We start from the raw sequence: 13,771 nt of genomic DNA, 5'->3' as shown, positions 1-13,771 counted from the left end.
GTCCGATCCCAGGAAGGGACAGAGCACTTTTTGCAACAGAAGCGAAGTAACCGCTGAGCTAAGCCGGCGCAAGAAATGCTTGCGGAAAATTTACCTTTCAACATGCGCGTCGAAAAGGCTGCTTTCGGGTTTTCCACTACGGCAAGTATATTGCCTTTCTTTTCTAGAACATATTTCTTTTGTTTCACCTTTACAGTTTCGAAGTAATTAGTTAAATGATCTTCCCGGCTACTGGATTTTAGAGCATATCAGAAAATATCATCACGCTCCGTAAGCTCGTCTCCAGTAGTATATTGACGGCATACTAACTGCATGGTGGAAATTAACTTTATAAGAACATGTCTGACGAACTAAAACCTTCCATAAGATGGCGCTGCGTATCTACAGATAGTATTTATTAATCAACTGCTAATACACCATAACTTAAAAAGTAACTTTACATTAGGTATTCAATTAAGAAAAAAAATCCACGAATAACGTGTTAAGTGCACTGGCGCGTAGTTTGTTACCCATTTACCGTTTTCTCATACGTTTACATTGTGTCTCACATAAGTAATTGTTTATTAAATACACTTTAGAGGTAGGCACTACCCTTCTAAGTTTTATTTTGTAGTTACAGCAGTGTAGATCGGATTTTTGTTTAGGTTTGCTTTCTTTGTTTAGTAGGTATTGGGACGTCTTGTTTTGTTCTGTTCTTTTCTTTGGTGTCATCTATACGCTCAACCTGTCCTTGTACATATCATCACCCTTCATTGTATATACACCTTCAACTCTGTGAGACTTTGCCAGCTATGCATTTAAAAATGAAGGCTGTACTGCAGGGGCGTTTCTAGGATTTTCATTTAAGGGGGGCTCAGCCCCCATAGATGTTTAAGACATATTTGGCTTGTTCAGAATCAGTACTCAAATGAGTCTTCCTGATTCCTCATAAATAAGACAGTAGGTTCTACATTCAACCCCTTAAAACTTTATATCTACTCTTATCTACTTTATATCTCTGTAAATCACACTGCTATGCAGTTAAAACGAGTGCATTGAATGCTGTCTGTCACTGTTTTTAATCATTTATGTGCATAACTCTATGGCAGTTAATGCCATGCACTGTGTAATGTTTTATATAGACAGTTAGGTTTTCCAATTAAAACAGCATCATTGTTTTATAAAGTAGACTATAGGTTAATAGGGTAAGTATTAAGGGCTTCCTTTTCGCTAGAGGAAACAGCTGGTGTGATGACGTAACACAGCGAAAATTTTGACATTTTTTGTAAACTGTATTTATGAAAAAGGACTGCACTGATGCAGATATAACAATTTATCGAAAAACACACACCTTGGCTTAATCCTCGCTCTGTGATGCCGCAGTCTGTGATAATTCAGTTGAAGACCGCGCTGAAAGACGTTGCGGAGCCGAAGTCTGCCGCCGTTTTCATATGAAATTTAAAGGGGACGTGGCCGATCACCAATTTGTGTAAAGTTTATGCAGAATTTTTAGGGGGGCTGAGTACAAATGTTAGGGGGGCTAAAGCCCCCCTAAAAATGGCCTAGCGACGCCCATGCTGTACTGTATGACTGTGATCTTGGTCTGGATTTGTACTCTCTGAATTTGAAATCTCCACCTCTGGGGGGGGGATAGGACAATTTCAAGGGTATACACGTCTGCATATTTTCCTCAGCATTAATTTTGTTATGTAATTTAGTAATGTAATCTGGCCTAACGTTTCGGCTTGAAAACGGCAGTAAAAACGCCAGGCTACGCCTGTGTATCGAGAAGATTTCCTTAGGATGGTTCACTGAAAACAGCTGTTTGAATTAAGTAACCGCTGAATTAAAAGCGACAAACCGATGGTGGCTGCAAAACGCCAAAATAATATTGCCGAACACGTTTTTACCCCTAAATAGGCCTACTTGAATTTCTAGTTTTGACACAATCAAGCCTTTTCACCGGCTTCCTGGGTTGTATATAAAATATTAAAAGGTTAATTACGGTATATTGCACTATGGTTTAAAGAATACGTCAAATGTATTAACACCGAGACGCAGTATATCTGTGACTGCTGCACACACGCGCGTTCCCTGTGGCTGTGCAAACTTTCTATAAGGTTTCGTAAAATAGCATCAAAAGCTTTTGCTTTCACCCTACCAAGGCAGACAAGTAAATTGTCCCGACCATCCATTTTTGCATATTTTCAGCAAGATTAATATGTTCAGTTTTAAATATAATCTAGCCTTAAGTTAAAAAAAGCAGTAAAAACGCCGGACTGCGCCCGCGGTCCGATCCCGGGAAGGGACAGTGCAGTGTTTAGCATTCGAGCGAAGTAACCGCTGAGCTAAGCCGGCGCAAGAAACGCTTCCGGAAAACTTACCTTTCAACATGGGCGTCGCAAAGGCTGCTTTCGGGTTTTCGACTACGGCAAGTATATTGCCTTTCTTTTCTAGAACATATTTCTTTTGTTTCACCTTTACAGTTTCGAAGTAATTAGTTGAATGTTCTTCCCGGCTACTGAATTTTAGAGCATATCAGAAAATATCATCACGCTCGGTAAGCTCGTCTCCAGTAGTATATTGACGGCATACTAACTGCATGGTGGAAATTAACTTTATAAGAATATGTCTGACGAACTAAAACCTTCCATAAGATGGCGCTGCGTATCTACAGATAGTATTTATTAATCAACTGCTAATACACCATAGCTTAAAAAGTAACTTTACATTAGGTATTCAATTAAGAAAAAAATGCACGAATAACGTGTTAAGTGCACTGGCGCGTAGTTTGTTACACATTTACCGTTTTCTCATACATTTACATTGTGTCTCACATAAGTAATTGTTTATTAAATAGCCTACACTTTAGAGGTAGGCACTACCCTTCTAAGTTTTATTTTGTAGTTACAGCAGTGTAGATCGGATTTTTGTTTAGGTTTGCTTTCTTTGTTTAGTAGGTATTGGGACGTCTTGTTTTGTTCTGTTCTTTTCTTTGGTGTCTTCTATACGCTCAACCTGTCCTTGTACATATCATCACCCTTCATTGTATATACACCTACAACTCTGTGAGACTTTGCCAGCTATGCATTTAAAAATGAAGGCTATACTGTATGACTGTGATCTTGGTCTGGATTTGTACTCTCTGGACCTGAAATCTCCACCTCTGGGGGGGGAATAGGACAATTTCAAGGGTATACACATGTCTGCATATTTTCCACAGCATTAATTTTGTTATATAATTTAGTAATGTAATCTTGCCTTATGTTTCGGCTTGAAAACAGCAGTAAAAACGCCAGGCTACGCCTGTGGATCGAGAAGATTTTCTTAGGAAGGTTCACTGAAAACAGCTGTTTGAATGAAGTAACCGCTGAATTAAACCGACAAACTGAGGGTGGTTGCAAAACGCCAGGATAATATTGCCGAACACGTTTTTACCCCTAAAACCTTAAATTTCAAGTTTTGACACAATCATACACGGCACTACTGTGTAGTGAAATGCCTTTTCACCGGATTCCAGGGTTGTATATAAAATATTAAAAGGTTAATTACGGTATATTGCACTATGGTTTAAAGAATACGTCAAATGTATTAACACCGAGACGCAGTATATCTGTGACTGCTGCACACACGCGCGTTCCCTGTGCAAACTTTATATAAGGTTTCGTAAAATAGCACCAAAAGCTTTTGCTTTCACCCTACCAAGGCAGACACGTAAACTGTCCCGACCTTCCATTTTTGCATATTTTCAGCACCATTAATATGTTCATTTTTAAATATAATCTAGCCTTAAGTTAACAAAAAGCAGTAAAAACGCCGGACTGCGCCCGCGGTCCGATCCCAGGAAGGAAAAGTGGAGCATTTGCATCAGAAGCGAACTAACCGCTGAGCAAAGCCGGCGCAAGAAAAGCTCCCGGAATACTTACCTTTCAACACGGGCGTCGCAAAGGCTGCTTTCGGGTTTTTGACTACGGCAAGTATATTGCTTTTCTTTTCTAGAACGTTTTTACCCCTAAATACTTAAATTTCAAGTTTTGATACAATAATATACGGCACTACTGATAAAATCTGGAACATAACTGGATTTGGTCTGGGGGCCCTAATTGATACCCTTTCATGGGGCCTAAAATCTAAAATGTTTACATGTGCAAAAGTATGAATAACAATGGAATCAACTTAACACACCCAACAGGTGTATATGTAACAGATATAAAAGTGTGAGCACCTATGGTGTCATGACCTGCTTGTCCGATACTTCTGTGTGCCAGGCCCCCCTCGTTACCTCGTGTTACTTCCTGATTGTGATCACCTGTTGCCTGTTATTTTCCTCTTGTCCTGTGTATTTAGTCCGCGCCTGAGTCCGTTTTCCCCAGATCTGTCATTGATGTTCGTCGCCGTCTGCCTTGTTAGGCCCTGTGTTTCCCCTAATAAACCCACGTATCCTGCATCCTGGCCTGCCTGACTCATCCTTCCCCGCTTCCTGCCTGTTCGCCTAGTACTGGTTCTGTGTGCTGATTTTCAATGTACCTTCCTTGCAAGGGGCTGGCTGAAAGCATTTATGCCCACAGCCATATATGCTAATGATTCTGTACCAGGATGAAACCTGCAACATCCCGGTCTGCTACAAAGCTGGAACCAGCCTCAACACCAGTGAGGTATTGTATGTCATATGAGTAGTACCATTAAATCCATTTATGCACCCATAGCACTTATCCAGTATAGGGTTATGATGAGCTTATACCAGTAATAAAAATAACTATAAAAACATTAAAGACAACTATAATTATATACTCAGTGGCCACTGTGATCTCATAATTATTGTCATTGTTATAACTGTATAACTGGGTCGAGACGAGGAGGCGGAGCCAAGTTGCAGTCGGCGAATGATGACAGAGTCGGGAGGGACGGAGGACTTCAGGGACACATTCCAAAAACACGGCACGTAACAATATGCAATGCCATAATAATACCATTTGTTTATTCAGTTTATTCTGCATCTGTGTGCACTGGCATTCACTCACAAGTAGAAAACTGGACTGCTGGCTAATGACTGCAATTTTAAATAACTTTGTTTTTGTATCTGCACAGCAGAAACTTCAGAAGTGAGACAAACATTACAGCAGCACACGCAAATCCTGCTTATACTGAGCAATGCAAATGACGGTGGGTCTGGACCCCAAAGGCACTGTCCCCTGACACATCCCATGGAACCCTAACCCTTTCACACACCCACATCCCTAAACAGCACTCACAAATTTACAAGCTTAATAGTAAGATTGCTCTAGATAGTTTTGCATGTAAAATAAATTCCATATGTGTTACGCTTTTCATCACATTGTGAAATCCATCTGAATCGTGTGAATTAGTTGTTTCTGTTACTTATCATAAATGCCATCTATTCACGTAACTGTGATATTAAAGCAGACTGTTATTGCTGTGTTTTTACAGAAGTAACATTCATACTGCATTACACAAATATAAAACAGAGTATAATTTCTATGAATTCACATTAATAAATCTATACTGCCAAGCACTTTAAACTGAATAACTGTAACAGCCTAAATGAGCTACCTAACTGGCACTCCACTGGCAAATAAAACAACATGAGGATTTTGTTGGCTAAGCAGTTTGTGTACACACACATATATCTGATACTGTAGGCGAGAGGTGCAAGCAGACACAGTGGTCATGGCAGTGGCAGCTTCAGACAGGAGAATTACCTTCATCCTTTTACTCTACATCCTTATTAAAGGCAAAGATCATTTGCTGTGATTTCAGACCCACACCTCACACCTCTCAACGCCTACACTTATATTACTGGTTGGGCCATTAATAACTCATCACTGTGCCCAGTCCTTCGTGCTCACTTATTCTTATCTTCCCATGCTCCATCCTCAATCTTTGGGTTCAGGGTCTAGTTCAGGAAAAAACTGTCTCCACTGCTTCTTCTTTACAAAGAACTGTCATCTTGTTTCGATAGCCGAAGCACATTTTTAGTCTGTACTGCAAAAGCTGGGTGCTCACTGGAAGACATGGATAAAGACATCCACTGTGATAATGCCTCAATACTTCATTTATGCACAGCTCGGTCATATATGACAAATTTAAAAAATGCTCGATTTAACCTTAACTGAAAACGCTTCTTGGACACACAACTACACACAGACAAACAGGACCATTTGGGCTGGCAATATGATTTACATACAGGAAAACACTGACTAATACTGTAATGATATCAGGCCTCTTTAGTGCCAAGCACTGGCAGACAGCAAAAGTTAGTTCCCCTTATCCATACAACACTAGTTGTGGGCACAAAAAAAGCACAACATCAATCAGCATCAGCTTATGTAAATTAAGCACTAACGTTATGACCCTAACCTGCCTCATTTGTCTTCTTAATGAGACCAGCTGTTAAAATATAGCTTATATGGGGTAGTGTTTCATCATACTTCCATCATTACTGGCCCGAAGGGTTTTCTTTAATTTCATGAGGCTCAAAGAAGATCCCCCTAAAGTACAGTGTGATGGGTGTAAATTGAGTATGTCAGCACATATTCTGGAGGAAGGATTATTAACGGCAATTTTAAAGTTCACTCACTGCTTGGGCATCGTATCGCTCTTGAGGATGTATCACTTTTTTAACCTGATCAGACAAGTTATTGGGCAGTGCTTGAAGCTTAAACTAAGAATAGTATACCACCAGTGTTAGCGCCCTTAATGGCATGTTTATATTAAAAATTGTTATTAAAGTAAAACATATGCATACATAACTACCCTAGCCTCCATAATTATTAAGAGAACGATCCCAGCTCATATCACATTCAACATTCCCTCCACTTTGGATCAATAACAGTTTGCCTACAGATCATTTTACTAAGCGGTGACATGGTGACACAGTGGTCAGCAATACCGCCTCACCACTCTGAGGGTAGGGTTCAAGTCTTTGCCCTGGCCCCATGGGTATGCAGTTTGCATGTAGTCCCCATGTTGTTGTGGGGGTTTTCCCCAACAGTTCTAAAACAAGAAAGAGTGGGCAAATATTGCCAGGTCAAGATGTGGCATGCTGATAGACTCCTACCCAAAAAGACTGAATGTAGTAATTGAATCAAAAGGTGCTTCGACAAAGTATGTTTATGGGTGTGCACACTTATGCAACAGCTTATTGTACATTTTTAATTTTTGATATTTTTCCCCTTAATAGGTTTATATGTTAAAGAAGATAGGATAACCCAGAAAGAAGGTACGTCCACGCACATTCGAGCTTGTTCATGCTGTCGGACATAGAGTCGAGCCATTTCAGGATGCGATCGAGATCAACATATGGCTCAGGGCATTCGGTGTGCCTCTCTGTAGTCTCCATCTGGAATACAGTAACACAAAGGCAAAGAGCCAATGTATTTCTTGACAGAAATAGCACTGCGACAGTTTGTGTTGGTGAGAACTAGGCTTTAGATATAAGTGGGTAATATAACGGCAGTTTCAGTGGTAGTCTGTTTGAACAAGCGATTTTCACAGTTTCTTGAAGAGAACAAATTCTGTGCATCTGAATAGACCATACACAAGGGCACAATAAACAATTTATTGACCATAAGAAGATTACAAAACAGTACTACAAGTCAATTCCCACTACCAACAGATGAACATTGTGTATAATGAATGCCTTCCATACACTTGGGTATAACACACCATATTACCATTAGCAATGTTACAAATACAACTGATACAAAGGAGGATTCTGAAGTGCTGAACTTTCTGATGTGCAAGTCAGCATGACACTAAATTTCAACACAGGGTCTAACTGACATAACTACAGCCCAGTGTCTTGAGATTGGTTCTCTGTATAACCTGCAACAGGCTGCAAACAGCCACTGTTCATTACAGCCTTGCATTTTAAAACTTCTTCCTCCAGCTTCCTAAGAAGTTGCCCAGTTTCGGGGTTGGTGCGCAGCACCAACATGTCATATGCCATCCACATGACCTGGACTAAAGGAAGGAGCTGGTTACTGGGCTGGGCCATCCTCTCCCTGCCTCTCAAAAGCATTAAAATCATCACTTCAATCCCAGAGTATGTTTTATTATCATATACATAATTATAATTTACATTATTATATATTATAATATAGTGTAATGTGTATGTATTACACTAATATAAAAATAATGCTGTCCTCGCTGCATTAGATGATGTATTCTACAATATGGCAATCGATTACAAAAAACGCAGAATACCCCAACTTGTCAGTGCAGTTTTCTAGATCTACCTGACATATTTTCCACTTTTTCTAACAGATTCTGCAAATCATTGCTCAATCGCTCCATTTCTTGGACTTGACGCTGTCTGTCCTTTGATATTATCGTCCGTCTAAAACCCACAACCACAAACGACGCTGGTCAAAATTGAAACACATACAAATACACAGAATAATTAAGGCACCCAGTTGTATCGTTTTCCTAGTTAACCACTTAATATCTAGCCTGACGTCGCCTCCTTTTAAGAACGACGGTGGCAAGGTAATAGAGCGATAATATTTAAAGTTGTTTACTAGTTATGTCGTACAAATAATCACGATTTTGGGGTAAAAATGTGTATTTATAGGTAATTTAGGCCGGTGTTATTACTTTCATAGAGGTGCTCACAGCTGCCACCGTATACCCTCCTGTGTCGTCCTTCAACCGAAACTGCACGCGCCAAGGCTGGGAGGCGGGCTCTGGCGGTGAGGTCATGCTCGTTCGCGCCCGAAACCCTACTGTCTGTGATTGGCTTGTAAAGCAGCGCGCGCCCGCTGTGTGACCTATTATCCGCCCAGCGGCGCTATAGTACCCGGCATCTTTTGAGGATTGAGACATGTGCTAGGGCTGCAGTTTTTATACTTGAGAGAGTTGGCGCGGTTTGATATGTTACCAAAAATGAAAATAAAACCTTTAAGACTCATGTCCCAAAGTATCGACGAGTAATTAGACAAGGGTAACCTGATTTAAAAATGTGGCAAACGACAATGTTATACACTGATTATGGCAATTGAAGAAAATGTACAAAAAAGATTTCATATTCCGACTGATGTACATGATACGTGTATATATGCATACACAACTAAAAAAATTTAAAAAATGCTCGATTTAACCTTAACCTTAACTGAAAACGCTTCTTGGACACACAACTACACACAGACAAACAGGACCATTTGGGCTGGCAATATCATTTACATACAGGAAAACACTGACTAATTATATATATATGTATATAATTACATGATACCTGGAAAAACATATACTGATGACAAGTACCTGAGTACTCTAAATAGTAAAGTTACGAATACCAACGTTTTTATTTAACTCGTTATGCTACGTGTATGACAGATGTAGACGGGGGAAGTTCTGTGTGAATAACTTTACATAGGAAAGGAAGAATTTTATTTTAATTTATTTAAAATTATATATACATATATAATTTTAGGCCTATATATTATATATATATATATATAAATAATTATATATGTATATATAATTTTAAATAAATTAAAATAAAATTCTTCCTTTTCAAACACAGAAATGAAAACTGCAGAAGTATTACAGCCACTTCAAATATACGATAATCTGAATTATATTCGAAGAATAAGTATAGATTATTACTACAAATACAACCATATACATTAAAAAGCTACAAAATATTTCACCAAAGTCTATAGCATTAATGTCACTGTATCGAAATAATCATGTAATTTAAACATTTATTCTAATTTACTTTCCAGTGTTTTTTGTCATGTAACCAAACTAATTCGTGTTAGCATATTGGTTAAAAAGTAGACCAAGGCCATTTATTTAAAAAATGTAGTGATCAGTTGTTAAGAAATCTGACACATTTGATCAGGTGAATAAGATTAATAAATGAATACAATCCAGCTCCGAATAACGTTTTAATTACAAAGCTGTGATAAAATGTGACATTTACAGTACACAAGTGAACATGTGAATTGAACATGTGAATTTATGAGAAACGAGGAGCAATTTTAATTCTTGATTCATTGCTAAGGTTCATACATTCATGAAGATATTACTTATTACTTACTGGAATTAAATTAATGGGTTAAAACCACCTTAAATCTGGATTTTATCAAATAATGGCAGAAAAATTATTAGCTGACACTTCAACAGACATGTTTTCCATTTTTATTTATAGAACAATTACAGTAATACTGTGGAAATTTTTCCTTTCTTCCTGTTTTCTTGTGTTTCAAAGCCTTGCAGAAACTTTCTGGCATACAAAAACATGGAAAGTAGATGCTGTGACACACACCAACATCAGCCAATCAGAGGAGGCCTGGGTGTATAAAAGGCCCAGGTAAGACAGGTAACAGATTGTGACAGAGCTGATATTTCTACTTGTCTGGACAGAGTGCAAGTCTATTTGACTGGGAGAGGGAGAGCCACAGAAGCAGACTGTTTCCAGGAACCAGAGACACAGAGAAGGAGACAGGTGTAACGACTAGAGAAAGAGAAGAAGCTTTGAAGGCAAGCATGACATCATTTGAGTCACAGGGCCAGTCACCTCCTCGGTGTGGTCCCCAGTTCCCCAACCTGGGGCAGGAACCTCCAGAACTCGGCTTGTACAGCGACAGCTATTACGCTCCGCCCTCGCTGCCCAGTCCGCAACGGACTACCCCGGCATCCTATGAACTGGGAGAATATGCCAGCGCCTCCCCAAATCCATATCTGTGGTTCAATAGCTCGGGGATCAACAGCTCACCATATCTGGGGGGTGGCCCTGCTACTGCGGGGCCTCCATTTGTCCCCCAGCATTACGGCATGCAGAGGCCCTACCTGGGCGCTGGCGGGACAGGTGGAGTTCCAGGGGAGCTGAATTGGTTCTCCCTACCCTCCCAGGAGGACCTGATGAAGCTGGTCAGGCCGCCATATTCCTACTCTGCTCTCATTGCGATGGCCATCCACGGTGCCCCTGAACGTCGACTCACACTTAGTCAGATCTACCAGTACGTCGCTGACAATTTCCCCTTCTACAACAAGAGCAAGGCCGGCTGGCAGAACTCCATCCGGCACAACCTGTCCCTCAACGACTGCTTCAAGAAGGTTCCTCGGGACGAGGATGACCCTGGTAAGCAAATTATTCCTACTTTTGCCCTTCCCTGATCCAGACAGGTTTTCTTCATGAGCTTGACCCAGTAGAATATCATAGTTTAGGTGAATAGCTCTACTATTTTATGAAAGATGAAAGCACACATATTTTCTAACTTGTGGATTCCGTTTCTATATATTGTTTATGCATAGTATAGTCTATAATCTTTCCACTCTATTTAAGACAAATTCTTATTGGTGGTCCTCAATGTCTTTTTTAAGGCAAGGGTAACTACTGGACCCTCGACCCCAACTGTGAGAAAATGTTCGACAACGGCAATTTCCGCCGTAAGAGAAAGAGAAAGTCTGACTCCCTGGTAGGAGATGGAGCGCGAGGGGGGGTTCTGAGCTCCGAGTCAGGGGATGGCAGCGGGGCAGGCAGCCCCAAAAACTCCAGCAGTGTGCCTGACATCTCCAGCACACCAGAAAGAGTCCCTACGCCCACCTCGAGCGGGCCTGCTCCTTGCCTCAGCAGCTTCCTCTCTGAGATGTCTGGGGTGACGGCGGGGCCCCTGGCGGTAGGAGAGGACTCCCTGACCCGTGCCATGTCACTGAACCTGCCTGGGGATGGAACCTCAAGGGCCACGTCCACCCCAGGTTTTGGTGCCTACTCCCCTAACTCCACGATGCCAGAGTGGGCCACCCCTCTGCCCCCGGTGTCGGCTCTCTCCTCCTCACCTTCCCCTTCATCTCTCGGCTACAGCGGGTCCATGCTTAGCCAGTTTAACAACCACTTCTACCCAAGCCTGGGCTCAACTGGGATGACCTACACCCGGGAGGGCACTGAGGTGTAAAGACTTGCAGCCAGGTGACATGTCACCTGCCAGTAAGGCCATGACGTCTCTCCTTCCCCGAAGCGCAGCCGCCGTCCGAAGCGAAGGGCCAGTGCTCCTGTTCCCAGCTGGGCGGCTTGCCCGTGGGACAGTGAGAACTGGCTCCCACAGGAACTCCTGAGTCAGCAGGCAGCAGAAGAGGGCAGACAGTCCCACGCCCCCACCGCCTGCCTCAGCATCAGCTCTCACATCTGTGAACTGATCTCATATCAGCTCTGCTGCTGACACCAGCTTTCATACAAACAGCCCAACTGTCTGTCCTGATATTATCGCCTACAGCCTGATGCAGACATTCAGGCAGGACACTCGACACCCATTTTTTTCCATCTTGGGATAACTGCGGACAGGCAAAGAAACAATAATACTCTGTCACTGGCCTCTTGTTAAAGAATGACAATATGACATATTTATGTATTATGCCTGTAATATTTATGTATTATGCCTGTAATATATGTTGTGCAGTCTTGTATGTTTACCATTAGTAGCAGTCATTTGGGTCAGCATTAGTGGTCATGTGCATAGAGATACATACATCTGTGGAGTGTCTTGTGGTTCTGTAAACAAGGGCCTTAATGTGGTTTTAAAGCAAATAAACATATATTACGATGAAAAATGTGTGAATATCGATACTGAAAAAGAAAACACTTTGATGTTTTATTCACCATCACAACAACTTTTACCTGTGCTCAAAGAAAATTGTGTCTCATCACTAACTTAATGTAGTTAAAATATTGACATTTTAAAAGGAGGTATAGCATATAAAGGGGATTCACTCAGTACTGACACACACCTCTGTATGTACCCTAAATGTGACAGGGCAAATGGTCAAAGCTAAGGCTCTTTGACATGATAAAAATACATATTTAACACATTATTCAAATCATCAAAATATTATTTAGACTTTTATTTGTCTAGTCAACTCAAAGAATTCTAAATTCTACAGAGAAAGCTCTTAATGTTTCCAGAATGGACAGTATTGTATTGACATGACGTTGACAGCTAGCAGAAAGGCACTTCCTTGCCTACAGTTCAGTTTCTAGTTAATGAAAACATTACAATAGATGTAGCTGTAATCTGTCACAGGGAGCCATGGACCATGGCAAGAGCCAAGGAACGTAGGACTTAATCATTATCATTAAAGGCTGCCTGTGCCAAGTCCCAAAAGGAGCAACTGTTGTACCCTAGAGCGACGTACAAATTCTAAATTACTTTAGTAAATATTTCAAGCTGGATAATCATGCCCTTTGGGTTCTTGAGTTTATTTTCCATATATGTTACTATGTTGACGTTTGAGATGTTTAGTTATGTAAGTCATTTGCCTAAAGGATATTTGATTTTGAAGCCGCATGGCTGGATAACCTGATTACGGTCAAATAAATACGCGCAAACGAGTACACATGTACTTTTACAAAGGTAAAAGCAAATCAGAAATAGTTAAGAATGCCATGCTCTTTAATTATTAAATAAATTGTTGCAAGAAGTCCCGACCGGATTCAGTTGGGTAATGCCAGCAGAGATATACACGGTCGGGGCCAGGAATTGGAACGGGAGAGAAAGAAACCGTTAAACACAGAAAAAAACAACAGGTTTGACGGAAAAAAATATGAACGCTGAAGAAACGGAACCCGTTCATCCAGCTTCCCCTATCCTGCTAGTCACCTTCACCCACTGGCTCTCAGGCTCTCTACCAGGTGCTCCTCTTATAACTCTTTTTAACAATGTTTATTTTTGGTGCCATGTCAACTTTTCAGGACACTAATGAACGCAAGATCGAGCCTGTGGATAAAAAGAAGAGAAGACGGACTGATGAAAGGTGAGAGCGTATATATAGA

The 13,771-nt window shown here is 40.9% G+C and overlaps 1 protein-coding gene and 1 long non-coding RNA gene across 4 annotated transcripts; one reads left to right on the top strand and one right to left on the bottom strand.

The window, feature by feature from the left end:
* The first annotated feature begins 2,366 nt into the window (after positions 1-2,366).
* On the top strand, positions 2,367-12,552 carry foxi3b (forkhead box I3b). Of its 3 annotated transcripts, none has more exons than XM_072717757.1 (5): positions 2,367-4,917; positions 5,071-5,142; positions 7,181-7,219; positions 10,369-11,086; positions 11,329-12,552. In XM_072717757.1, exons 4-5 carry the CDS (start codon positions 10,492-10,494, stop codon positions 11,898-11,900), a joined length of 1,167 nt encoding a protein of 388 aa, XP_072573858.1. In that variant the 5' UTR covers positions 2,367-4,917; positions 5,071-5,142; positions 7,181-7,219; positions 10,369-10,491; the 3' UTR covers positions 11,901-12,552. The 3 variants fall into 3 exon arrangements, with proteins under 3 accessions (XP_072573858.1, XP_072573857.1, XP_023677051.1); XM_072717756.1 differs by having other exon boundaries at positions 5,068-5,142; XM_023821283.2 differs by lacking the exons at positions 2,367-4,917; positions 5,071-5,142; positions 7,181-7,219 and adding an exon at positions 8,633-8,690.
* On the bottom strand, positions 4,936-8,699 carry LOC111848910 (uncharacterized). The gene is made up of 4 exons (XR_002839417.2): positions 8,596-8,699; positions 7,234-7,339; positions 6,898-6,993; positions 4,936-6,002 (listed from the first exon to the last, which is right to left on the bottom strand). It is a non-coding gene; the product is annotated as an uncharacterized lncRNA (long non-coding RNA).
* Positions 12,553-13,771: the final 1,219 nt, after the last annotated feature.

The sequence above is a fragment of the Paramormyrops kingsleyae genome, chromosome 10 (assembly GCF_048594095.1).
Source record: "Paramormyrops kingsleyae isolate MSU_618 chromosome 10, PKINGS_0.4, whole genome shotgun sequence".
Taxonomy (NCBI): domain Eukaryota; kingdom Metazoa; phylum Chordata; class Actinopteri; order Osteoglossiformes; family Mormyridae; genus Paramormyrops; species Paramormyrops kingsleyae.
The sequence above is the reverse complement of the archived record's forward strand: the minus strand, read 5'-3'. Positions and strand labels throughout refer to the sequence as shown.